General features: G+C 41.2%; 1 protein-coding gene across 4 annotated transcripts in view; it reads left to right on the forward strand.

Moving 5' to 3' along the window:
* Slc12a6 (solute carrier family 12, member 6) overlaps positions 1–27,950 on the forward strand; it is a 96,850-nt gene that overhangs the window by 35,647 nt on the left and 33,253 nt on the right. For 2 of the 4 annotated variants that reach the window (NM_133649.2, NM_133648.2), the window contains exon 2: positions 14,281–14,325. The exons of the other annotated variants lie outside the window; for them this stretch is intronic. In NM_133649.2, coding sequence (NP_598410.2) covers positions 14,281–14,325 — 45 coding nt within the window. The remainder of the gene's footprint in view (positions 1–14,280; positions 14,326–27,950) is intronic. 4 annotated transcript variants of the gene reach the window in all.

Consider the following 27,950-nt stretch of genomic DNA (forward strand, 5'->3'; position numbering starts at 1 on the left):
CTCAGATGAGGGTTGAAAAATGCATTGTTCAACAAGTATAATCATAAGTCATTAGAAATTGGTTTAATACAGTGTCCATTTAGCAGAATAATAGTAATAGCTTCTACAACCTATGGTCTGTCTAGCCACGGATTCTTGATCCAGTAATGGTGTCAGATGTAGGTTTCATCTTGGGGAGTCCAGGCAGAAGGTGGTTGGTTACTCCATGATGTTCTGTGCCACTGTTGTACCACTGGGCATTTCTTGCCAGGCCAGTCATTACTGTAGCTGGAAGGATTCCTTTCTGGGAATGATTGGTGATTACTTTTCTCCTCTGGTAGCAAGCATCATAAAACTAGCCTGTAGGGATGAAGCTTCCAAGCCAGGACCAGCTTGTTATCTTTATTTTCTATGACTCATACTTGCTGTCTTTGGCAATTGTGTCCTATCCCCAGACCCTGGAGGATAACCAGGAGCACAGGCAATAGCCTGTACGACTTGAAGGTCTATGGGACCTGAATAACCAGCAACTCCAAAAGAAGCAGCCTATTCCCGAGCCTGGGCTGCTTCCTTGTTATGGAGCAGGAGTACTGCTGCCCCATCTATGGTTAACTCTTTTTAGGTAAGTATATAGATCTAGTCTAGGAAGCTTCTATAGTAGTAGGTTTCAGTATAACTCTTTTGAAAAATCTTTGGTATTATTTCTCCCTCCCAGTTTCCTTCTCTGCCCCTCCTTCCCCCAGCTTATCCCTTTTTGTTCATGATGCCCTTATATCCCTTTATATACAAGTGTAGTCTCTCTCCTCGCTCTTGAAAGCCTTGCTCCCTGTTAGTAATTTCCAAATGAAACACATATATGTGAAGACTCAAAGCTAATATCCACAAATGAGAGATGTGACATTTGTCTCTCTGTCCCCGGGGTACCGCACTCAAAATGATTACTTCCAGCCCCATCTAATTACCTGTGAATTTCATATTTTCATTTTTGTTAATAGCTGAATAATATTTTACCGTGTAAGTATACCAAATTTTGTTATCATTTCCTTGCTGTTGTGAATAGGGCAGTACTGAATGTGAGTGAGCATCTCTTCAGTAGGCTGGAGAGTCCTGTGGGGGTGTGCCCAAGAGTGTGCATGAGGAGCCACCATACTGATTTCCATGGTTGTTTGGCTAGTTTTCACTCCCTCAGCAGTAAGCTCCTTTACCCACATCCACGCCAGCGTTTGTCATCAGTTTTACTTTCTTAATAAAAAAGTTTTCCAGACACTTACATTTCAGCTTTGGAGAACTCCCTGCTTAGTACCACTCCCCATTTTTAATTGTGTTGTTTGTTTTAATTTTTAGGATTTTAAAAATATATTCTAGATTCTAACCCTCTGTCGTATGTATAGCTGGGAAAGATTTTTTACCCATTCTGTAGGCTTTCTCTTCACTCAGATGATGGTGTCCTTTGATGTACAACTTTTTAGCTTCATGAAGTTCCATTTATTAATTGTTGGTCTTAATGGCTACAATATTGAGATCTTGTTCAGAAAATCCTTTCCTGCACCCACCAGTTCAAACAATTTCCTACTTTTTTTTTGTCTGTCAGATCTAGGGTATCAGGTTATATGTGATCCATTTGGAATTGAGTTTTGTGTGTTTCATTCTCTATGTAGCAGACCAGTGTGAGCAACACCGTCTGCTGAAGATGCTTCTTTTCTCCAGTGTGTATTATTGGCTTCTTATAGATGAATAGGTAGCTGTAGGAGTGTGGGTTTATATGTGCATCCTTAATTTGATCCCAATGACTATTGTTACGCCAGTACCATGCTGGTTTTATTACTATAGGTCTGTAATACAGCTTGAAATCTGGGATTGTTGTTATTTTGGCTATTCTTGGTCTTTTTTATTCCCATATGGAATTTAAGAATGATTTTTCAACTTCTGTAAAGAACTGTATTGGAGTTTTGATGGGGATTGCATTGAGTCTATAGATTGCTTTTGGTAAAATGGCTTTTTAATCTCAATCAATTCATGAGTATGGTTGGGGTGTGTATTAGTCAGGGTTCTCTAGAGTCACAGAACTTATGGATAGTCTCTATATAGTAAAGGAATTTATTGGTGACTTACAATCTGCAGTCCAATTCCCAACAATGGTTCAGGAGTAGCTGTGAATGGAAGTCCAAGGATCTAGCAGTTACTCAGTCCCACACGGCAAGCAAGCCAAAAAGAGACTCTCTTCTTCCAATGTCCTTATATGGTCTCCAGCAAAAGGTGTAGCCCAGATTAAAGGTGTGTTCCACCACACCTTTAATCCCAGATGACCTTGAACTCGGAGATCTCTTTGTCTTAATTTTCTGGAATCCATAGCCACTATGCCTCAAGATCTCCATACCAAGATCCAGATCAGAAAATTCTATCTCCCAGCCTCCAGATAAGGGTTACCTGTGAGCCTTCTAATTCTGGATTGTAGTTCATTCCAAATATAGTCAAGTTGACAACCAGGATTAGCCACTACAGGGTGTGTGTCCATCTTCTGGTATCTTCTTCAGTTTCTGCTTTCAGTACCCTTACTATTTGTACAAATCTGTTATTTTCTTGGTCATATTTATTCCAAGGTATTTTGAAACACTATTTGAATAGTATTGTTTGTTTGGTTTCTTTCCTGTTATGTTTTGCCATCAAACTAGTTTTGGAAGTTTAGATGCTTCATGTATTGGCCAGAGCATTGAGCCTAACTTAGCTTTGGCTTCTTTATACATTTCCTACTGATATCACAGAATTATCATGAGAACCAAAGAAAATATTTGAAAACTAAGTGTAGGGTATTGTGGGTTGTGTGGTCCCAGTATCTGCTCTGCCATAGGGCACAGCTGCAGGAGAGGTGGTACTTGGGAAGTTGACCACACTTACCCCACAACAGGTGGGTATTGGGCTGTAGAGCAGCGCAGGGACATTGGGGGTCCCCAGGCCTTTGATGAGGCTGGGGGCTTCTGGTTCTCAGGCTCTTGGTCACCCAGGCACCACTAGGAGCTACGGAAGAGCTGAGAACTGAGTGGGAACCCACAGGCTGGATCTAGGCGGGGGATTGGGGGGGTGGTGGATGAGGGAGGGGAGGAGAAGCCCCGGCGGTCCTGCTGGGGTAGTCCTAGGTTTGATGGCAGCTGCAGGCTTGGACAACTGGGCTTGGTAGAGAAGGTGGCTGGGAATACAGAGAGGTCTTCTACAGGAGATTAGATGGCGGCTTTATGGGCAAAGGCCTTCTCCTTGGCTCCCCACAGCAGATCCCCATGAAAAGAGACAGTCCATGGTTCTAAGACATTTATTGTCATGGTGGAAAGTAGTTGTTTAAAACCATACCTCACTTCTGAGGGTGGGCCTGGGTTAAATACCTTTTGCAGAGAGAAGTGTCTGGGAAGGAAAGCTTATTGGCTAAGCTCTCCAGCCTTTAGGTACCTCATTAAAATGAAGATCTGTCTTGAGCCTACATGACCACAAGTCACATCTACAAGTGGAGGGGTTTGGGACATTGCCCTTACACAACTGATAGCCACAAATCTATGGGGAGTGGGGGTGGGGGTGGGGTGATTTGGCTAGTGATGGAGCCTGGTGCCCAGGAATCAGGTGAAGTGCATGCTGTCCCTTCAGGATTTCTGGGGCTTTAAGCCTTAGCTCAACCAGGGACCATGCCCGCCTTTCACGGCCCCACAGGGTGTTATTAAATATAAATAAATTACTACCACTGTTCTCAGTTTCTTATATTTGGTTTAAAAGCTTCTTATATTAGGAATTGTCTTTTGTATGGGATGTGTCTATGTGAGACAGGGTCTTAATATATAACCCTGATTGGCCTAGAACTTGCTATGTAGACAGGCTGTCCTCCAACTCCTTCCTGTCTCTGCCTTCCAGCATTGTGATTAAAGCCACATGATACCATGCCCAGCTTTTTTCTTCTCTGTGCATATTCATAAATATACTCCACCCCCCCCCACTTCTTTCCCCCACCCTGCCTCAGTGAAATGCTGTCTTGAGAGCTCAGTCAATCTTCTTTTTTTTTTTTTTTGCCGTTTTAGTCCTTTCTGTTCTTCATTATTGCACCTCATTTCTCTTTCTTTTCCTTTTCTTTATTAGATATTTTCTTTATTTACATTTCAAATGTTATCCCCTTTCCTAGTTTCCCTTCTGAAAAATCCCCTATCCTCTTCCCCCTCCCACTGCTCACCAACCTACCCACTCCTGCTTCCTGGCCCTGGCATTCCCCTATACTGGGGCATAGAACCTTCACAGGACCAAGGGCTTCTCTTCCCATTGATGACCGACTAGGCCATCCTCTGCTACATAGGCAGCTAGAGCCATGATTCCCACCATGTGTTTTCTTTGGTTGGTGGTTTAGTCCCAGGGAGCTCTGTGGGGGGCAGGTTAGTTCATATTATTGTTCCTCATATAGAGCTGCAAACCCCTTCGGCTCCTTGGGTACTTTCTCTAGCTCCTTCATTGGGGACCCTGTGCTCAGTCCAATGGATGGCTGGGGGCATCTACTTTTGTATTTGTTAGGCACTGGCAGAGCCTCTCAGGAGACAGCTATATCAGGCTCCTGTCAGCAAGCTCTTGTTGGCGTCCACAATAGTGTCTAGTTTTAGTGGTTGTTTATGAGGTGTATATCCCCAGGTGGGGCAGTCTCTGGATGGTCATTCCTTCAGTGTCTACTTCACACTTTGTCTCTGTAACTCCTTCCATGGGAATTTTGTTCCCCCTTCTAAGAAGGACTGAAGTATCCACAGTTAGTCTTCCTTCTTGAGTTTCATGTGTTTTGCGAATTGTATCTTGGGCATTGCTGTCTTGAGAGCTCAATCAATCTTCTTATCCCAGCCTGCCAAGTTGCTAAACTTGAAGCCATGTACCACGGATGCCCAATACATTCAATTCTCTTAAAAATAGTTGTTTAATGAGTATCTTCTATCTATCTGATCCTCACAATTTTATGTTTTATTACATAAATAGAAAATTTTATTTTCATTGCCTAAATAGAAAATTAAAGCTAAAAATTATTTAGTCATTATCCCAGATTAAATGAATAGTGCAAGGTGAAGTTAGAATCTTACCTGCATTTTTACCTCCCAGTCCTGTGTTCTTGTTTCCATTGCCCCTTGTATGTGCCCTTGTATGTATGATGGTGGGCTCTCCATACGTCACCATTCTAGGAATTCCCTTTGTCTCTCCTGAAATGATAACAGCAGTAGCCACAGCATGGGATGGAAATGCTGTAGAAATAATACAGATAAACTGTTTGGGTGTCTGTCATATACATATTCTAACAACTGCTGTGGATAACCATTGCTGTTATTTTCATACAAAAATTTGTTATATTTGACTCTAAAACTGTCATGACATATATATTTATATCATAAATGGACTGATTAAACATTATATAAAACTGATATATATCTGAAGAGATAGTAGAGCATTTCTCTGAAAGCTAACATGAATTACTTAAGCAAGTCAGCCCAACAATAAAGTTCTGTGACAGAGTGGATTAGCACAAAAGTTTTAAAAAGATACAAATATTGTCTCACTTCTGTCATTAACCAAGGTTGGAAATGATAGGCATATGCCTGCCTAGTAGGTATGAGTCAGAGAAGAAGACATGAGTTGTATAGCTTCTATCAAATGACTAATCGATCAGTAGATATTTATAGGTTTATACTCTTAAATTGTTCATGTACAAGCATGTGCTGTAATAGTAGAGATCAGAGCACAGCCATCTTCATATGGGTTCCAGGAATGGAACTCAGGTCTTCAAGTTTACCAGGAAGTATGACAACCCACTGGATCAACACACCAGCCTTGTAAATAATTGTATGCAATCTATAGCTTTTAATTTTAATATCTGTCCTGATAACAGTGGTTAGAAGTCTTGTATTTTAACAGTCTCCGTTTTTAGTTTCTATCCTTGAAACCATATGGCATAAGTCTCCAAGCGAACCAAGGTCTTACACTAGCAGTTTTTAAAGTTTGCTCCCTCAGCTTTTTTTCCAGAAATACAGGAATAGCATTAGTAATGTTTGTAGCTGTATTAGATGGCTTTATATTTGAGCTGCATGATGTGTCATCCTCTCTGAAGCGTGTCGTGAGCCCATACTGTCTTATGACTTGGGAGAGAGGGATGGATGCTGAAAAGCTATTGAACAAAGGAAATATTAAAAAGAACAAAACTGAGTATTTATGTTAGTCCTGTAAATGCTGTAAATGAAAACCACAGGGGGCTGGTGAGATGGCTCAGTGGGTAAGAGCACCCGACTGCTCTTCCGAAGGTCCGAAGTTCAAATCCCGGCAACCACATGGTAGCTCACAACCACCCATAATGAGATCTGATGCCCTCTTCTGGTGCATCTGAAGACAGCTACAGTGTGCTTACATATAATAAATAAATAAATAAATAAATAAATAAATAAATAAATAAATAAATCTTTAAAAAAAAAAAAGAAAAGAAAACCACAGTCTGTCAAAACTATAAGGTGATCGTTCCATTCAGGAGGTTGAGGCAGGAGGTTGTCAGACATCCTGAGCTTCACAGTGTCTCAGTCCCCAGTAGCACCAGAATACAGCCCCAAAGCAAAATCGTCATCACTTACTCTGCTCTGCATTGTGACATAGTGTAACACAAATCTGCATTCTGACAGTTATTTGTTTTTGTCTTTGGGATATACATTCTTATTATGTGTAGCCCGGGCTTCTTCAACCTTGAGATTCTCCGCCTTCACATTTAGGATTATAGGAATATAATCTACCAAGCCTAGCTCATGGTTTTTAAAATGTACAGTTCAGTTGTATTAAGTATCTTCTCATTGTTCTACCAAAGAGCTTCAGAACGCTTACATTGTGTGACTCATCGTACAAATCTCCACTTTTTTTCCCTCCCAGCTCTTAGTAACCATCCTTCCTGGTTCTGAGTTTGACTACTTTGGAGTTTCAGACAAGTAGAGTCATATGGTACTTGGCTCTGTTCCTGTGTGACTGAGTTATTCCATTAGCATGTTCTCAAAGATTCATCTGTCCTGTAGTTTGTGGCCAAATTACCTTCCTTTTAAACTGTACATATATACTACATTTAGTTTACCCATTCAGCAATGGACATTTGAATGACTTCTCATTAAATGAATTCTTAATATATTTACTAGCTGCTGGGAAACCTCACAGCTAACCAGAGATCCAGGCCACTGATCTGTCATCACAAAGACTCTCCTACATAGCTGTCTTGGGAAACGACTAAAAGCTGACCTCTTGAGCTAGGTTACTTGTCCTGTCCCAGTCTTCTGTGGCGCTCGTACCCAGCTCTGACTGCTGCTTGTCATCTTGGCTACTTTCCAACCTTACTCAGGATGCCGTTTTCTTTTCCGGGATCATCTTAGCTTTCTAACTGTGCTTCCTGTACCTCCTCCTCATCGTGCAGTCTGTTCTTGATAGCAGCTGCAGTGATCCTGTGGAGATAGCAAGCCTTCCAGTGACTTCCTATTGTACTCAGAGTAACTCAGAAGTCCAGACTGTGCCCTAGAAGGCCTCGTGTGACCCATGCTTTCTTCACTGCCTGCATTCGTCTCTTAGACCATGTTCCATTGCTCCCTGTTTATGCTGCTGATAGCCTGGTTTACTCGTTCACTGAACAGGACAGCTCGGACCTTGGTTCTGAGTATTTCCTCTTTCTGCACAGTTCTTTTCTTTTCCTTCCTTCCTTTCTTTCTATTTTTTCCAGAATATGGTGTCAAATCCCCTGGAACTAGAGTGATAGGCAACTGTGAGCCTATTGGGGTACTACTGTCTGAACCAAGGTTCTTTTCAAGAGCTGTAAGCCCTCTCAACAGGGACATCCATCGAGCCCCTTATTTCTGTTCTTACTCCCTTTACAATCCAACCATCAGCATGCCTTTTAAACAGTTAACCAGGCGTGTTGTGTGGCTGTGTAAAACCTCCCAGTAGACCTTGTTCAACGTAAAAGTGACAATCATTGTCTTGTCTTCAGGACCTTGAGTATAACTGCTATCTACCTGTTTCCTGACCCTTTTAACCACTGTGCTACTCATTACACTTCAGCACATCACAAGTTCCCAAGAGTACCAAGCTGACTCCCATTTGATACTGCCTTTCCTCATCCATCCCCCTGCTCCAAGCAGTCATTTTCAAGATTGTCATGCTTACCTTCTTTTTATAGAGACCTTTATTTTTTTAAGGTTTTATTTTTATTATTTTAATTATGTTTCTTATTCTACGTCCCTTGGCCAGTTAGTCACCCTATGTTAGTCTACTGCAGAAAGAAGCGTCTCCGATGAAAGCTGAGAAATACATTGATCTATGGGTATAATCATAAGTCATTAGGAATGGGTTTAACACTTTGTCCATTTGGCAGAATAATAGTAGTAGCTTCTATGACCTATTGTCTGACTAGCCACATGGTCTTGGTTCAATAATGGTGTCAACTGTAGGTTTCATTTTGGGGAGCAGCCTTAGAGTCAGCCAGAAAGTGGTTGGTTCCTCCCATGATGTCCAGGTCACTACTGTATCAGTGGGTGCTTCCTGTCAGACCCATCATTATTGTAACTGGCAGGATTCATTTCTGGGTATGATTGATGGTTTCTTTTGTCTCTTCTGGTAGCATGCATAGTGTTTTTTAGCACTGTGAAAACTAGAGGGATGAAGCTTCCACCATCTTGATTTCCCCGTATCCTATGACTCAAATACTGCTTCACTCATCAAGTTCTGAAGGGTTAGCCAAAAGCAGTGACAGTAGCCTATAATGTTTGTTGGGGAAGTCTCCAGGACTTTACTGGCTGCAGTCCCAAAAAAAGTAACTCATTCCTGAGACTTAAGCTTATATTTGTCCCAGTTACAGGGTAACTCCATTTTAACTCTGTTAATATATGTATCCACAGGTATCTTAGAAGCTTATACAGCAGTAGCTTCCCGTGTGACCTTTCCAATGTTGCTATCCCTTCCCTGCTCCCTCTCCTACCCTCTTCTTTCCTGTCCTTCTCTCGCTCTCTCTCCCTCCCTGTTCCACAATTTCTTTCTGCCTTTCTGTACCAGGTCTTTTCTTAATGATTGCCTCCTCAGAAAGGTTTGCTCAGTTAACTCAGTTAACTCCTTAGCTAACATTTACAAACTCAAATTATGGTTTTTATTTTTCAGGGCTGATGATTGAAGTAAAGTTATTTTAATTGTTAATTTTCTTTTTCTTATCTCTGAGTATCTTCATGAGGACAGGAACTTTATCTTTTCAAAGGTAGGCAAGTGGCAAATGCTAAAGCAAAGTTCTTACAGGAAGTGAGAAATTCCAGTGACATAAATGACAAGAAAACAAAATATCTTTGTTGCTGATAGGGGAAAGGGTTTACTGGTCTGGAGAGATGAAAAGCTAAGAGAGAAAAGGATGGCGTGGAAGAAAACCTTGAAGTGAGCAGAGGTTGTTTGAGCTGTTTAAGGAAAGAAGCTGTCCGCATATCATAAAAGTACCCGGTAAAGCATCAGCCTCTGATGTAGAAGCAAGAAGGACAGAAGAGCTAGAGAAGATGACTGCAGACAGGGGTCACGCAAAACAGATGCACGGTGTACACAGCGCAGCACAGCGCAGCACAGCCCTCGACAGGAGGAAGGTCCCAACAGGGGCTTCTTTAACTAGAAAGGAAACTTATCTCTGGCATCAGAGGTCAGTGTTGCCCTTTTGGGAGCTAATGTATCTAGGGACGGGACTAAGTTGAAACTGGTGCTTAATTGCCATTCCAAAAGTCCTCTGGCCCTTAAAAGTTAAGCTAAGTATATCCTGCTTATTTATATTCTGTAACTGAAGCTTAAACCTGAATGGCAATGTATTTGTTTTGACTTAGTCTACTGAGTATTTTCAGCCACTGTTGACCTACTCCTAAAGGGGGAAGAACAGATTCCATTCAAACTACCAATTTGTTGTTGTTGTTGTTTTTGAGACAGGGTTTCTCTGTGTAACCCTGGCTGTCCTGGAACTCACTCTGCCTCCCAAATGCTGGGATTAAAAACATGCGCCACCCTGTCCCAGCTCAAACTACCAATTATGTTCCTGATCACCTAAGAAGTCTGATGAAGATGGGCAAGATTAAAATAGTTTTCATGGCCTGTTTAACATGATACCTGTCCTGTGGATCAAAGAATAAATTAGGCTTTCATGTATCCTTAAGACATGCATTTCTTAGCATGGAACCTGTTACATAAAGTAATTCCTCTGAGACTACTGAACAAAGTAATTAGAAACTGTTCTGGTAGGGACTCAACTTTGAGAACATTTATGGCCTATGGGGGAATCAGTGCATCATCACTAACAGGAGCTGGAAGTAGTTGGATCCTGACCTCATGTTTGAGGTTTGAAGCTTAAGTGAGAAAATAGCCAGATATGGAAGTGGCAGAGAGCAAGGATTCGAAGCAGAGTCAGAGACCATGTCTATTTGACAAAACTTAAATAAGGAATTGCTTTCTTGTTTTGTTTTGTTTTTCGAGACAGGGTTTCTCTGTATAGGCCTGGCTGTCCTGGAACTCACTCTGTAGACCAGGCTGGCCTCAGACTCAGAAATCCGCCTGCCTCTGCCTCCCGAGTGCTGGGATTAAAGGTGTGCACCACCACGCCCGGCTAAGGAATTGCTTTCCTATGGATGAGCAAAGAGTGGTTTCTTAAACCTACTCATGGAGAAGACGGTTTGAGCATTGCTGGAATGATTCCTATTTCAGAATATCCTCCAGTGTTGGTGGAGCAGTGGTAAGATATCTGTTATAGTAGCGCTTTCAGAGTGGCTAAGCTCTAGAAGCAGCTTACATATCTGTTAGCAAATGAGGATAAGGAAAGTGTGGTGTTATATAATACACAATGGACTTTTATGTAGTCATAGGAAAGAACTGAATTATGTTATTTGCAGGAAAATGGATGTAAGCAGACATCATGCTAAGCAGATTAAGACAGAAAGTCTAGGCTCTCTCCTATATGTGGGACTTTGACTTTTTTTTTTTAAAGACATGAACGTAAAAAGTGGAATACTAGGGAAGAGATAAAGGGCCATAGCAGGGTAAAGGATGAACTTTGGTCATATGGGAAAATGAATAGAAGACACGTATGTGATGCATTAACAAAACACATGGTTTTGTACATTGAATAAACACTGCTGAAAGGAATGAAAAGGAGAGCCCTGGCAGTGTTGGAAAGGATTCACTAATTTGAACATTCTACAAAGTAAGTGGCTACTAAGTGAGACCATGTTTCCCCAAGACCAAACAAAGGAAATGCTGTCAAACAGCATCTCATGCCCCAGAGGCATTTTTGTGCAAAGAATTAACCCTCACAGATTTCATATTTAAAAGTTGCCATCCCATCATAGGGCTCCCAATGGAGGAGCTAGAGAAAGTAGCCAAGGAGCTAAAGGGATCTGCAACCCTATAGGTGGAACAACATTATGAGCTAACCAGTACCCCGGAGCTCTTGACTCTAGCTGCATATATATCAAAAGATGGCCTAGTCGGCCATCACTGGAAAGAGAGGCCCATTGGACTTGCAAACTTTATATGCCCCAGTACAGGGGAATACCAGGGCCAAAAAGGGGGAGTGGGTGGGCAGGGGAGTGGGGGTGGGTGGATATGGGGGACTTTTGGTATAGCATTGGAAATGTAAATGAGTTAAATACCTAATAAAAAATGGAAAAAAAAAAAAAAAGTTGCCATCCCCATCCACGAAACCTTAAGTATGTACTCTGCTAAATGGCAGCCATCAACACTGAGGCAGGACCTTCCACCAGTGACGAGACTGTAGCTCATGAAAGGCTCAGATGATCTTGAGCATTCTCTAGCAATAGAGTATTTTGAAATTGAGGTCTCTATATTGCTTAAACAATATAATGTGACTGCACACTTCATAGAAACTACAGCATATTATAAATACAGGTTGTGTGAGCACCAGGGAACCAAAAACTACAAATTATATGACTTAGCACTGTGGTCTGGAACCAACTTCATGATATTTCTGTTCTCAGTTGTGAATGTTATTAGGTAAAGAATTTCTCAACAGAACAATAAAAATAATTATTTTATGGGCAATAGTAAAATATCTATAATAAGCCCCACCCACAAACATTTTTCTCTCTGCTCCTGAAGGTGTGTGACAGATGAATCCGTTTTTAGATTTCTAAATTTTTTCATATAATATATTTTGATCCTATTCTCTCCTCTCCCCCACGTTCTCCCAGATCTTCTCTAGCTCCCTACCCATCCATGTCATTTCTACCTCACTCCTCCCATCCCTTCCTCTCTCAAAAACAAACAGAAAAGAAAAACCATCAAAAAATAAAAAGTGCAAAACCAAAAGAGCTCACAAAACAAAGCAAAACGAAACATGGGATCTGATTCGTGCTGAGCCTAAGGCCTGCCCAGGAGTTCAGCTGATGACTCCATTGGAAAAAGCTCGGATTTCCTTCTCCTGGCATGTGTCAGTTACAAATAGCTTCTTGGTTGGGGGGCACTTTGTGCACACTTCACCTTCACAGCACTGAAATTTTGTTTGGCTGAATTTGTGCAGGCCTTGTGCTTTTATTCAGATGAAAAGATGCATTTTTTTAGAAGCTAAAGAAACCCTTGTTAATGTGTTGGCTCAATTTCTCTTTTCCAAAATCAAATCAAGGAAGAAAATTCTGAAAAATACAACTAAAATATTAATCATTTAAAACTTAATTGTGGAAATAAGGTCATAATAACATTATGTCTGTCTTGCTGAACATTGTATACTGACAGGGATACTGTAATACATATAAGAAACCAGAGTTTGTTAAGAGCTCCTTTTTATTCCTTCTGTCTTGGAGCTCTTTTTTATTATTGCTTACTGAAGTAGTGGAGGTCAAACCCACTCTACCACTTGCTATGTCCTACCCCTGGGGTCTTTCCTTTAAAGTGGTATGTTTAATTACATATGACATATATATGAAGCATGGTGAATATTATTTTCACTTTGTGTAAAATATTAGTAACATTTAAAATAAAATATTTACCACTGCCCCCCCCAAAAAAAGAGAAAGAACCAAAACACTGCTACTTTTGTATAGCTTCTTGCTGACAGAAAATTTAAAACTTCAATTAGAAATTAGTAAAACTCATTCTTCACACACCCGTGGTTTAAATTTATTTTCATTCCTTCAGATACTTGCATGGAAGCCAGATGCAGTTCACAGCATCTCAAGAGACTTAGTTTTTTAGGAAAGTAGAGCTTAGGGCCGTTTCCATATTTAGCCCTTAATGCTTTTCAAGACCTTAAAATAAGCTAGTGGTTGATGTTAAGTGGTGGTTGTCGGTCCCTCCTGCATTAGGCATTTGGCTTGTTGTCGCCACTTTCAGATTATTGATGAAACAGTTTTTTTTATCAAAGCTGCTTAGTCACTAGATCTTCAGGTCATAGGATTCTGGTAGTAATCCGTGCCTTTGAGTTGCTGCAGAAAATGTAACTCATGTCACAGGTCCTGAAAGGTTAGACTTCTGCTTTATGAACTACTGCAGCCTGGTCGCATCTGCATAATGATTTTTTATTTACTGTTTATTGTGGTAATATATATAGGACACAAAGTTTCTTGCTTTAGTCAGTTTTCACGTGTATATTTCTTGGCAGTTATTACCTGCCCTTACTCCTAAATTTCCTGAATTTCATATCATCCAAACTTTAGCAATAATACCCATCCTTCCTTCAGCCAGTCCCGTTAGCACTCATCTTTCTGTCTATAACTTCGCATGTGACCAATATTCTGCATAAATGTAATTCGATAATAGGTGTTCTTTGTCTGCCTTTTTCTATTAGCATACTGTGTTTGGGTTTCATCTGTGTTTTACAGAGCGTGGTCAGAATTCCATTCTTTTTATGGGGATAATGCTGCAGCCTATAGGACACCACACTTCATTGACTCCTCCATCTGCCGGAGGACAGCTGGGACGGCTTTTGCCTTTTACTTTTATGAATAATGCCACTGGAAACTTGGTTACATGTATCTATCTGAGTCCCCACTTTCAAGCGGTTTGGGGGATAGATGTGAAATTTTTGGGTCATATAACTCAGTAATTCAGTATTTAATGTATAGAAGAACATGATCATTGTTTTACAGTAGTTTTGTTCTTTTTTTTTTTTTTTTACTCTTTTGTTAATGTTCATTTATTTATTTATTTATTTATTTATTTTACGTTTTTGCTTGTCACCTTGTTTGACTTTTGTTGCTTGAGTTTTAAATAAATGTTTGTTTTGGTCATTCATTTTTTTCCTATCCTTTTCAATTGTTTGTTTTTCAGACCCGAGTCAGAACTCCATCACAGGGGAGCACAGCCAGCTGTTAGGTATAGTATTGCTCTGGGAAGTATCTCTGTAAAGTCTCCCTCTTTGTCCCTGAAGACATTACCTACTTCCCTCCATTGCTATTTTGATTCTTTCACTTTGCTCTTCACTCCTCAAGCTTCTCACTGTTTATTTACAATTTGGTAAGATATATGAAGCTACTTTTGTAATTAATTATTAAAATCAGTAGTCAGTACAATTTTTAATTATATTTTAAAAGGTAACTTTACATAATCTGTAGCTAAAAAAAAAAAATCTTACCTTCTTGTTCCAGGATAGTATTGAAAAGAAGACATTATCTTCCACACATTTGCTGTGGTAGGTTTGCCCACAAACACATCATATGTACGTAAAAATTATTTAAAAGTTAGATTAAAGTGGGCAAGAGATAGTTAATCCAGTAATGGCACTTGGCCTGAAAGCCTGGTGACCCAAGTTTGGTCCCCAGGACCCTTGCACATGGGAAGGAGAGAACCAACTCCACAAAGTGTTCCCTAACCTCCACACTGGCACGGTGGCACGGTGGCGTGGTGGCACATGCACACACACCCTGTTAGGAACATGTACAATAACAATTAAGATCACAATATCATGGTCTATACAGATATTCTTCTCGTTTATTATGTTGGTGTTTAATCACATTTTAATTGCTGGAAGCTGTTGAGTTTCTGTGAGATGCTCACCAGGTAAAGCACTTCCCTGATAGCCTGAGTTTGGGTCCTCGGATCCACATAGTAGAAGGAGAGAGCCGACTCTCTCGGGTTTCTCTGACCTTCACAGCACAGTGCAGTGTGTGTGCATGCACCCACCATCACACAGAAAAATAAGATACAATAATAATGTAATTACTGAAAGCCTTCCTAGACAACATGCCTTTAATAACCCATAAAATTGATAGTCCAGTTTCTTACCTATGAAACAAGTTATGGAGATGAATTGATTTCCTCTAGGTATTATTTATTGTAGGGAAATTGTAATTTGACATGAATTTTATAAGCTCTCAAAACTTGTAGATTTCAAAACATATCCTTACAACTTGGACTCCTTTCTAGAAACACTGCAATGAGGAACCCAAGCAACACAAAAGATCAGTATTAAAAAAGCAAATTCTTTAAAGGGTCTCTTGTCCCCAACACCTCCCCTCTACTTCCCCAAGTACTTAATTTTGACTACTTATTAGGAGTTCTAGAAAAAGTTATTTATAAATGTTCATGTCCTGTATTATGTTTCCCTTAATGCCAATGGCATTGGGTCATTGGAATGGCCTTTTGTCGTTTATGTTTCCTCGTGGTATCTCCTCTCAGTACGTAGGGATCTCTCCATCCTTTATGTAGAGTGCAGTGGGACTTGGTTGTCACTGCAGCTTTACTCAGCCATTTCCCCTCTTCATGAGCATTTAGGTTTTTTCTAGAACACTGATTTAAAAAAAATTATGTTGAGGGACCTGGGTTCAATTCCAAGCATATGGCAGCTTACAACCATTTATAACTGCACTTCCAGGGAATCCAATGTCTTCTTCTGGCCTATATAAGCACCGTGTGCATGTGGCACATGAACAAACATGCAAACAAAATACTCATACCCATACAATATTTTCAAAAGAAATTATGTTGCCATGAGTATCTTATACTTGAATCTGTGCAGTCACAGCTGTCAGTACATTTGTATGCAAATTTTCTCAGTGGATTTATACATTTTCAACAAGATAAATCACCATAAACTCCCACCAATCTGGGTATGAGGAACGTTTGCCACTCTGTTATCAAAAACTGATGTTCTTTTTAAAGTTTTAATATTTACTTATTTAATGTAGGGAATGACATGCATGGCATTGCATGTGTGTGGAGGTCAGAGGACACCTTTCAGGCATTGGTTCTCTCCTACCATATGTGTTGTGCACATTGAACTCAAATTGTCAGGCTTGGCAGCAACTGACTTTACCTGCTGAGCCAGCTATCCAGTCCAAACTGATACTATTAATCTATATTTTTTATATTTACTAACAGAATGTCATTTCTAGTTTGTATTATACTTCTTTAGTTATGAGTGAGAATAAGAAATGTATGGTATGTTAATAATTAATGTTGTATGTAGTGTGCATGTCTAGGTTTGTACACTGGCATGTGCTATCAGAAAGTCCACAGGAGGGGAGGAACTTGATATGACTTGTTTGCTTACAGAAAAAGCTCCAGAGTATTGAAGAAACTGGGCATGCGTACTCGTTCTCTTTCTGTCTATCTGTCTCATGGTAGCACATTCCTGTAATCCCAACATGTGGGAAACTCAAGACAACAAGGCCAGCCTGGGCTACATTAGACTCTGTCTCAATCTTTCTTTTCTCCCCTAAATTATGAAATTGCCAAGATAAGCTCAAAAGTCTGAGACTACTTTGTTATCTGACCAGGAATATTTGTGCAGTGGAGGCAGGGCAAGGGTAAGAATTTATACAGTTCACAAATTACCAAACAGCATTGAACTAGACAAAGACTGTATTTTGTAATATTTTTTATAATTGCCCCTCCTTTCAGGACTGGGGATGTAATTCAGTGATACAGTATTAATTGGCAAAAACACCCTGGGCTCAACCCCAGCACCTCCAAAGTTAAACCCCCAACACCACTAACGGGCCCCCCGGGTCTTTCTAAGAGGCTCCTATGTGTAGGCTCACCTGCAGGAAACACTGGCTCAACTGTCTTGCTTGCTGAATTCACTTTATAATAACATCTTTCAGACTTTGCCTGCCAAATGGGATTGAAAACAGCATCTTCAGGCTGCTAAGTGCTGCTCCTGCCAACAGGCCGCAGTTATTTTACTGTTGTATTTACTGTTCCCACTGACTCATCAGCTCTCGTGCAAAACTCAGGGTCAGGCTGAGGTGACGGATGGGAGGTGAACTTTCTTCTGGGATAATGTATCCAAGTCTGTACTTAACAGTTTGCGAACTGTTCCCAACCTGTGTATGTGTATAATTTTCTATTTAAAAAATTTTGGAAAGCAAGCAGGCAAACATCAGTGAGTCGTGGCAGATTTTCTTAAAAATGAGAGGATGAAAACATCCAGGTTTGCACAATCTTCTTTCATAGTATAGGAAGCCAAATAAATACTTCAATAAATTTGAGTCTTTCATAGGCTTGATACCAATACGTAATAGTGGTAAGATGAGGAAAGCATTGCCCAGCCTAAACACAGTATCTGTAATCCGAATCACACAGTGTTTTTATTTTAATTTAAATATAAAATTTTATCACTATTTTGAGAATGTCATGCACGCATGCAGTGTATTTTGATTATATTCACCCTGCTCCTCTCGTGGACTCCTCCTCCCAGATCCGACCTCTTTCCCTACTTGCTCCAAAGTTTCTGTCTGATTTTTGGGTTGGTTTTGGTTTTGGTTTGGTTTTGTTTATTTTACAGCCCACTGAGTTTAGTTTATGATGCTCACATACTCATGGATATTGAGCCATCCAGTGGAGTGTGGGTGTATTAGTCAGGGTTCTCTAGAGTCACAGAACTTATGGATAGTCTCTAGATAATAAAGGAATTTATTGATGACTTACAGTCGGCAGCTCAATTCCCAACAATCGTTCAGTCACAGCTGTGAATGGAAGTCCAAGGATCTAGCAGTTACTCAGTCTCACGCAGCAAGCAGGCGAAGGAGCAGGAGCAAGAGCTAGACTCCCTTCTTCCAATGTCCTTATATTGTCTCCAGCAGAAGGTGTAGCCCAGATTAAAGGTGTGTTCCACCACACCTTTAATCCCAGATGAAAGGCGTAGCCCAGATTAAAGGTGTGTTCCTTAAACTCGGAGATTCAATCTTCTGGAATCCATAGCCACTATGGCTCAAGATCTTCAAACCAAGATCCAGATAAGGATCTCCAAGCCTCCAGATAAGGGTCACTGGTGAGCCTTCCAATTCCGGATTGTAGTTCATTCCAAATATTGTCAAGTTGACAACCAGGAATAGCCACTACAATCCACCCCTTGTCAACTTGACACAAATAATATCTCATGTTCACATGAAACAATAACAAGGTTGTAAATACGCCTAACATGATATAACTATCCCTCGTACAATCGCAAACACATTAGTAAATTTACAATGGGCATTCATATTACTTTATAATCCTCGTTTCTGCAACTGGTTACGTGGCCTTAATTGGTATTTATAACTACCTTCCTCTACTACCCATTCTGTATTTCCTTCACCTTCAGCCAGCACCTCAGCAGGTCTTGGCTCTTTTCCTGGAGGATTGACCCATACCTTCATTCCTGATGGGTCTGCGTCCTTTGTCATCCTGCTTGGATTAGGCTGTTGTAGTTTCCCATTGACTTTAATCACAGGACATGGTAGTACTAAGAGACGCCCTAAGGGATCTCCTACACTCCAGACATAATCTTGCTTACCACCATTGTGAAGAGGTAATCCAATTTCTCCATGGTAATCTGGATCTATCACCCCTCCTAACACTGTTATTCCTTTTTTAGCCTGTTGGTTTAAGGGCATTAGAAGCCCAAAATGACCAGGGGGAAGTCTGAGCTTCCAGTTCAATGGAATGTTTGTTGTAGCTCCTGGTAGGAGGACTCCCCTCTCTGGAGCCAAAACTTCTAGGCCAGCAGAACCTAGAGTTATGGGGACAGGAAGCAAAAATTTTCCTAGAGGGTCACTAGGAGTGATAGTAAGTGGAACTATTCCTTTTTCCACCCCTTGATTCCTGGACCCATGAATCCTGGCTATGGGTGAAACTGTACCATATATCGAGCGCTGATTCAAAGCATATACTGCCTTCTGAAGAACTCTGCCCCAGCCTTCCAAGCTGTTACCACCTAATTGGCGCTGTAACTGCGTCTTCAAAAGGCCATTCCATCTTTCTATCAGCCCAGCTGCTTCAGGATGATGGGGAATGTGGTAAGACCAGTGTATTCCATGATCGTGGGCCCACTGTCGAACTTCTCTGGCTGTGAAATGAGTTCCTTGGTCAGAAGCAATACTGTGTGGAATACCATGACGATAGATGAGGCATTCTGTCAATCCGTGAATGGTGGTTTTAGCAGAGGCATTACGTGCAGGAAAGGCAAATCCATAACCAGAATAAGTATCTACTCCAGTAAGAACAAAACGCTGTCCTTTCCACGAAGGAAGTGGTCCAATGTAGTCAACCTGCCACCAGGTTGCTGGCTGGTCACCTCGAGGAATGGTGCCATATCTGGGGCTCAGTGTTGGTTTCTGCTGTTGGCAGATCTGGCAATCAGCAGCAGCAGTAGCCAGGTCAGCTTTGGTGAGTGGAAGCCCGTGTTGCTGAGCCCAAGCATAACCTCCATCTCGACCACCATGACCACTTTGTTCATGTGCCCATTGAGCAATGACAGGGATGGCTGGGGAGAGAGGCTGACTGTCCACAGAACGGGTCATCTTATCCACTTGATTATTGAACTCCTCCTCGGCTGAAGTCACCTTTTGGTGAGCATTTACATGGGACACAAATATCTTCACATCCTTTGCCCATTTGGAGAGATCTATCCACATACTTCTTCCCCAGATGTCTTTCTCACCAATTTTCCAATTGTGATCTTTCCAAGTCCCTGACCATCCAGCCAATCCATTGGCTACAGCCCATGAGTCAGTGAATAATCGTACATCTGGCCACTTCTTCTTACAAACAAACTGTAATACCATGTGTACTGCCCGAAGTTCTGCCCACTGTGAAGATTTCCCTTCACCTGTGTCTTTCAAGGTTGTCCCAGAAAGGGGTTGTAATGCTGCAGCTGTCCACTTCTGGGTGGTGCCTGCATAACGTGCAGAGCCATCAGTAAACCAGGCTCTAGTCTTCTCCTCTTCGGTCAGTTGATCATAGGGAACACCCCATGAGGCTATAGGTGCATGCTTGGCAGCAGATGGCATTGTAACAGGAGTAGAAACCATAGGCATTTGAGCAACTTCTTCATGTAACTTGCTTGTGCCTTCAGGACCTGCTCTGGCCCGATCACGTATATACCACTTCCATTTGATAATAGACTGCTGCTGTGCGCGTCCCACTTTATGACTTGCAGGGTCTGATAGTACCCAGCTCATGATGGGTAGTTCAGGTCGCATAGTAACTTGGTGTCCTATTGTCAAACGTTCAGTTTCCACTAAGGCCCAATAGCAGGCCAAGAGCTGTTTTTCAAAGGGAGAATAGTTGTCTGCAGATGATGGTAGAGCTTTGCTCCAAAATCCCAAAGGTCTTTTCTGTGATTCACCTACAGGGGCCTGCCAGAGGCTCCAAACAGCATCTCTATCAGCCACAGATACCTCAAGTACCATCGGGTCTGCTGGGTCATATGGTCCAAGTGGTAGAGCAGCCTGCACAGCAGCCTGGACCTGTTGAAGGGCCTTCTCCTGTTCCAGGCCCCACACAAAGCTAGCAGCTTTCCGAGTCACTTGGTAAATAGGCCTAAGTAACACACCCAAGTGAGGGATGTGTTGTCTCCAGAATCCAAATAGGCCCACTAAACGTTGTGCTTCTTTCTTGGTTGTAGGAGGGGCCAGGTGCAATAACTTATCTTTCACCTTAGAAGGAATATCTCTGCATGCTCCACACCACTGGACTCCTAAGAATTTCACTGAGGTAGATGGTCCTTGAATTTTGGTTGGATTTATTTCCCATCCTCTGATACGCATATGTGTTACCAATGAGTCCAAAGTGGTTGCTACTTCCTGCTCACTTGGTCCAATCAGCATAATGTCATCAATATAGTGCACCAATGTGATATTTTGTGGAAGATCCAAACGATCAAGATCCCTTCTAACTAAATTATGACACAGGGCAGGAGAGTTAATATATCCTTGAGGCAAAACTGTGAAGGTATACTGTTGGCCTTGCCAACTGAAAGCAAATTGCTTCTGGTGGTCCTTATGGACAGGTACTGAGAAGAAGGCATTTGCCAGATCAATAGCCGCATACCAGGTGCCAGGAGATGTGTTAATTTGCTCAAGTAACGAAACTACATCTGGTACAGCAGCTGCAATTGGAGTTACCACCTGATTTAGTTTTCGATAATCAACTGTCATTCTCCATGATCCATCTGTTTTCTGCACTGGCCAGATAGGAGAGTTAAACGGAGATGTGGTGGGAACCACCACCCCTGCATCTTTCAAGTCCTTGATAGTGGCAGTAATTTCTGCAATTCCTCCAGGAATACGATACTGTTTTTGATTCACTATTTTCTTTGGCAGAGGCAACTCTAAAGGCTTCCATTTGGCCTTTCCAACCATAATAGCCCTCACTCTACAGTTCAGGGAACCAATATGAGAATTCTGCCAATTTCTGAGTATATCTATCCCAATTATACATTCTGGAACTGGGGAAATCACCACAGGATGTGTCCGGGGACCTACTGGACCTACTGTGAGTCGGACATCAGTCAAAACTCCATTAATCACCTGCCCTCCATAAGCCCCTACTTTAACTGGAGGGCCACAATGTTTCTTGGGATCCCCTGGGATCAGTGTCAACTCAGAACCAGTATCCAGCAGACCCCGAAAAGTCTGATTATTTCCTTTTCCCCAGTGTACAGTTACCCTTGTAAAAGGCCGTAGGTCCCTCTGGGGAAGAACTGGAGAAAGGGTAACAGCAAAACCTTTGAGTGTCTTATCAAGATCCTTCCTCAGTGGAACCTGGCCACCCCTTCATTCAAGGGGTTCTGGATCTGCAAACTGTCTCAAGTCTGGAAATTGATTCACTGGCCGAGATTGCTGTTTACCACGATCTAATGTAGCCTTTCTTTCATTTGGCTGTTTACCACGATCTAATGTAGCCTTTCTTTCATTTGTTTGAGAATTTTTCTGCTTATACAGATCAAACAAATATGCAGTAGGCTTCCTATGTATTTCATTCCTGGAAACACCATGATTGGTTAGCCAGTACCAAAGGTCCAACCGAGTCATGCCATTATAAATTTCACCTCTCCTGTGCTGACCATTACTGGGTATGTTATTATAAACATTCTTTTGTCTACGCTGTCCATTATAATAACTAGAATCACCTTGTCTCGGGCGATTCAATGCTGCCACCTGGCCCTTGTTACCTCGGAATCCAACTAAACCCAGTGAATTTAATTCATCTAATTGAGCAGAAGCATCTCCAATGCTAAGATCTGGCACAAGGAAAAGGGAAAGAACAAAACCCTTCAAATGTGCTGGTGCCCCTCTCACCAATTTGCGTCTTATAGAGCTGGTGAAAGGCATATCTTCTGGACCTTCCCATTGTGGACAATTATGCTTTACACAATATATCCACTCTAGCATTGCAATTTCCCTAAGTCTTAAAATCCCTTCATCAACACTAAGCCATGGAATATCAGGCATCTCCAAGTCATTTCCAGTAGGCCATCTTTTGATAAACACCTCAGCCAACCATTCAAACAAACTTTTGACACCTTTTTTAACTATGCGAGCTTCCGTATTAAACCTAGAATCTCTACTCAGAGGACCCATGTCAATAAACTCAGCCTGCTCTAGTTTTATGTTCCTTCCACCCTTATCCCACACCCTTAAAATCCATTCCCACACATATTCACCAGGTTTCTGCTTGAATGAATTAGCAAACTCATTAAGCTCCTTAGTAGTGTAGCGAATTTCCTCATGGACTACACTTTCTACCTCCCCTCTAGGAGCCTGTTTTGCTTTGAGTCTGGTTACAGGTCTAGAAGAAACTATTGGTGGGCCGTGAGCAGACTCTGCAAAATTAATTTCCTCATGTGGGGAAGGCATTATTTCAAGAGGTGGGGCTGAGGGTACTACTTCCTCAGGTAGGGCAAACCCTTGAGAATCTGAGGATTCAAAATTCTCAGCTTCAACATGGTCTTCCCACACATCCCCATCCCATGTTGTAGGATCCCATTCTTTGCCAATTAGAGCCCTTACTTTAACTGTCGACACACTCTGAGGCTGAGACTTGAATTTTCGCTGTAGTTCAGCCAACCTTACAATGAGAGTTTCTGTTTGATTTTCTGCAACTTGAGCTCTATTGCTACAAGAGAGAAGATTCTCCTCAAGGACACACTTAGCAACTTTTAGATCGTTTACTTGTGTCTGGAGCCTTTCGATTTTATCACACAACTCCTTCCTTTCATTCATCATTTTTTCCACAGATACTAAGAGCAGCCAGCCAGTAAAATCATTTTTCGATTTTTTCCCCATCTTGTAGAAAGCTTTGTGCACTGAATCACCTAATTCATTAAGAAAATCAAGGGCATTAGCTTCTTTAAGTTCGGAATATAGTTTCAACCATGGGTCTTCAAAATTCTCTGAGCTCCCAGGAGGGAGAGAATCTGGAGAGGTTTCAATAGTTGAAAGTGCTGGTGGATCAACAAGCCAATTCCAGAATTTTAAAAGATTCATCCTTGTACTTCTGTTACTCTAGAACCACTCCTGGTACCAACTTCTGTATTAGTCAGGGTTCTCTAGAGTCACAGAACTTATGGATAGTCTCTAGATAATAAAGGAATTTATTGATGACTTACAGTCGGCAGCTCAATTCCCAACAATCGTTCAGTCACAGCTGTGAATGGAAGTCCAAGGATCTAGCAGTTACTCAGTCTCACGCAGCAAGCAGGCGAAGGAGCAGGAGCAAGAGCTAGACTCCCTTCTTCCAATGTCCTTATATTGTCTCCAGCAGAAGGTGTAGCCCAGATTAAAGGTGTGTTCCACCACACCTTTAATCCCAGATGAAAGGCGTAGCCCAGATTAAAGGTGTGTTCCTTAAACTCGGAGATTCAATCTTCTGGAATCCATAGCCACTATGGCTCAAGATCTTCAAACCAAGATCCAGATAAGGATCTCCAAGCCTCCAGATAAGGGTCACTGGTGAGCCTTCCAATTCCGGATTGTAGTTCATTCCAAATATTGTCAAGTTGACAACCAGGAATAGCCACTACAGTGGGCGACCTACCAGAGGCCATAAACTTAGAGAAAAGGGACTCTCCCTTCCCCAGAAGCATTACCTGTCAATAGCTGTCCAGCAAGGGGTTGGGACTTCACCTCTCCCTTCCATGCTGGAATGTTAGCCAGGTTAGTCTTGTGGAGGTCTTTTTACATGTAGCAGTTTGTAAAATTACCTTCACAGGCTGTGGTTTGGCTCAATGTTAAGAGTGTTTATCTACCATGTGCAAGGCCCTGGGTTCAATCTCCAATGCCTCAAAAATAAACAAATACCATACTTGCTAAAAATACATGACAGACTTTATATATTTCAAAAATGAATTTATGTTCCTGTCATGGTTCACATCTCTCCTCCCAGTACATGGTTCACATCTCTCAATCATCCCAGTATTTAGAAAGATGAGGCCTGAGAAACATGAACTTTAGGGTAGCCTGAGCTACATAGACCCTATCTCAAAAATGTATGTATAAAGTTATGTGCTTCTTGTATTAGTATTTAAGAAGTATGTAATCATTTTATATAAGTAGAGGGAGCATTTAATAGGAAATTTTAAACTAAGTGTCCGTAACTGGAGTGCTCTTGTGTGCCCACTCATTGATTGCTCGGTGAGGGAGAATAATATACTGTTTTATATTTAACTGTACCAGTTGACAGCCAAGTAGTAGATTTAAAAGAATTTCTTTCCTTTGAAATGTGTGACCTATGAAGACTAACAGAATGAAAATATCACATTTTACCCCTCATAGGATAATGGACCCAGGCATTAATCATCAATGCTTGTTAATATCTCAAAAAGAAAGACAACCTGACAAAGCCAAGGATCACAGCGCAGTTCTGCAGCAGTTTTTCTGTTCCCCAAAAATAACAAATATGATGTGCTTAAGCCAATTCATAGGAACTCTACAGTAAACAGAACACAGCATCTTGTCGATGGCATTATCAAAACCCAATGCCTCTGAAACCCTAGGACACATGACACGATTTCTTGAGGAGGAAGAAAGCAGACTATAGCTGAAAGAAAGAGAGCAGTCAGTCGTAATGTGTTTTGCCTGACTGCAAACTCAGCATAGACCAGAGGATCACTTGTGGGGTTTCTCTATATTGCTCAGTGTTGCCTTGCTTACCCAGAATGCATGAGTGCCGAGGTTCTGTCCTCATCACTAAAGAAAGAAACCAGCAAACAAGCCAGCCTGTGAACCCTCATTCACATCCCTTTCAGAAAAAAAAAGATACAAGAGAAAAAACCCTAATTTTAGCTTTTTCTTTCTCACTAGTTAATACCTATTCACCATATATCGCAGAATATTTAATATACTTCTACTTACAACATACTTCTCAGAAAATCTCATATTTTTCCAACTTTCCAATTTTCATTCACTTGAAAACAGTAATTTTTCAGCATTTGAGACAATGTTTCCTGTTGTAGTGGATGTGGTTCAAACAGATATATGTCAGAGGAAATTAAGTACTCTTTATGTTCCATCTCTGTCTAGATGAGAACAGCAAAGACCATCTGACAGGGCCAGGAGGCTAAAGAACTAGTTTACAGTTTATCTTGGTTCCAAACAATAAAGATATTAGGTATAGACTTTTTCTGATTACAGAGAAGAGAGAATGTAGCTTAGTGAAGGTGTGCTCAAAGCCCTGGATTCAGTTCGTAGCACACACAGACAGAAAGGAACAACAAAAGCAAGTTATAGGACATAAATGTGTCACAAAAAACAGAATTAAATTTTCAGAAGACACAGGTTCTGTCAGTTTTCTTTCTCACTGTGCCGTGAGACACAGCAGCTTCCTCATGGTGTACATGCTATTTGGGTCGTAAATGAGAGGGGAGAGACATGGCTCTGATGGTGAGATGCTGACGTCAGGTCGTTGACGGGGCCAGTGGGGTCTTAGAGAATGATCTTATGGTTCAGTATGATCCTTTCTTCTTAACGATCTGTGTGACTGTGTGTGGGGGTGGGAGGGGTGGCTGTATGAGTTTATATGTACCTCACATCTGTGCCTGCTGCCATAGAGGTCAGGAGAGGGCATCCGGTCCCCTGGAACTGGAGTTAGAATTGTGTGAGCTGTTTGATGAGATTACTGCGAACTGAACTCAGATCCTCCCCAAGAGCAGTAGGTGCTGTTAACTGCCAAGGCATCTCTACAGCCCCAGAGTTCTTATATAACTTTTAAGGGTCCTAGAATATACGCTTGGTTCTGAGTTCATGACGAAAAAAAATTATTTTTTACTTGGAATATCTAGAAATTCCCCTGTGTCTAGCATTCCTGTGTAGTGACCCGACTACAGAAGCCTATGGTTATCAGTGTGTGGCCAAAGTGTCTTGGATAAAGGTGCTTGCTGCCAACCGTGATAACTGGAGTTTAACACAGGGCCTCCCATGGTAGATGGAGAGACCTACACAAGTTGTCCTTTGAGCTCCATATCCATGGCAAGTGTCACATGTGTCCACATGTACACAACACTAAGTAAATTAGTGCACTTTTAAAAATCACTTTAAGCCGGGTGTGGTGGTGCACACCTTTAATCCCAGCACCTGGGAGGTAGAGGCAGGTGGATCTCTGAGTTCGAGGCCAGCCTGGTCTACAAAGTGAGTTCCAGGACAGCCAGGGCTATACAGAGAAACCCTGTCTTGAAAAACCAATAAATAAATAAATAAATAAATTAATTAATTAATTAATTAAATTTTAAAAAATCACTTTCTCCAGGGCTATACAGAGAAACCCTGTCTTGAAAAACCAATAAATAAATAAATAAATAAATAAATAAATAAATAATAAAATTAAATTTAAAAAAATCACTTTCTTGGACCAGGATTGTAGTACACACCTTTAATCCCAGAGGCAGAGAATCAACAACAACAAATTTGAGGCCAGCTTGGTTTACATTGTGAGTTCTAGGACAGAGTGAAAACCTGTGAGTTCTAGGCTACATAGTGAAACCCTATCTCAAAAAAAGTTATTGTAATAAAGTCACAGATAGAATCATCATGTAGCTATATTAATGTTCCTGTGTAGACATCTGTCCAGTTCCAAATGCTATCTATACATCTCAGTGATGATATGCATCCATGCAGGTAGAGTCGTTTTTCTGATTCCAAGGTTCACTTAATGGCTCATGCTTTTACTCTCAATTACATTTTCATCACTTATCACCACAAAAGTGTATGTGTGTTCATTTGTATTGTTATCTTGACTTTGTCTTCCATCTCTGAAATCCTTCTTCTGCTTGTTCTTGTCTGTCCATAATGGCATCTGTTGTTTTTATTTGCTTGACCATCTCATTTACTTCAAGTGTTTCTGTTCATTTTGGTGTGTGTGTGGTTTTTTTTTTTTTTTTTTTTTTTTTTTTTTTTTTTTGTTTTTTGAGACAGGGTTTCTCTGTATCTCTGTATAGACCTGGCTGTCCTGGAACTCACTTTGTAGACCAGGCTGGCCTCAAACTCAGAAATCCGCCTGCCTCTGCCTCCCGAGTGCTGGGATTAAAGGCATGTGTCACCACGCCCAGCTTCCTTTATCTTTTGAACTTTTACCTCCAATTTACTGTTGCATTCACTTTTGAGACTGTCTTGTTGAAGTCTATGATAGATTTCCTTAATGTGTCCATCTGTTTGAATCTTCTGGGTGATCATTATTAAGTCTCTTAAAAAGTAAGACTCTGAATTCTTTGTTAGACATCCAACTATCTATGTGGTTTTGGG

The sequence above is a fragment of the Mus musculus genome, chromosome 2 (genome assembly GCF_000001635.26).
Source record: "Mus musculus strain C57BL/6J chromosome 2, GRCm38.p6 C57BL/6J".
Lineage (NCBI taxonomy): Eukaryota > Metazoa > Chordata > Mammalia > Rodentia > Muridae > Mus > Mus musculus.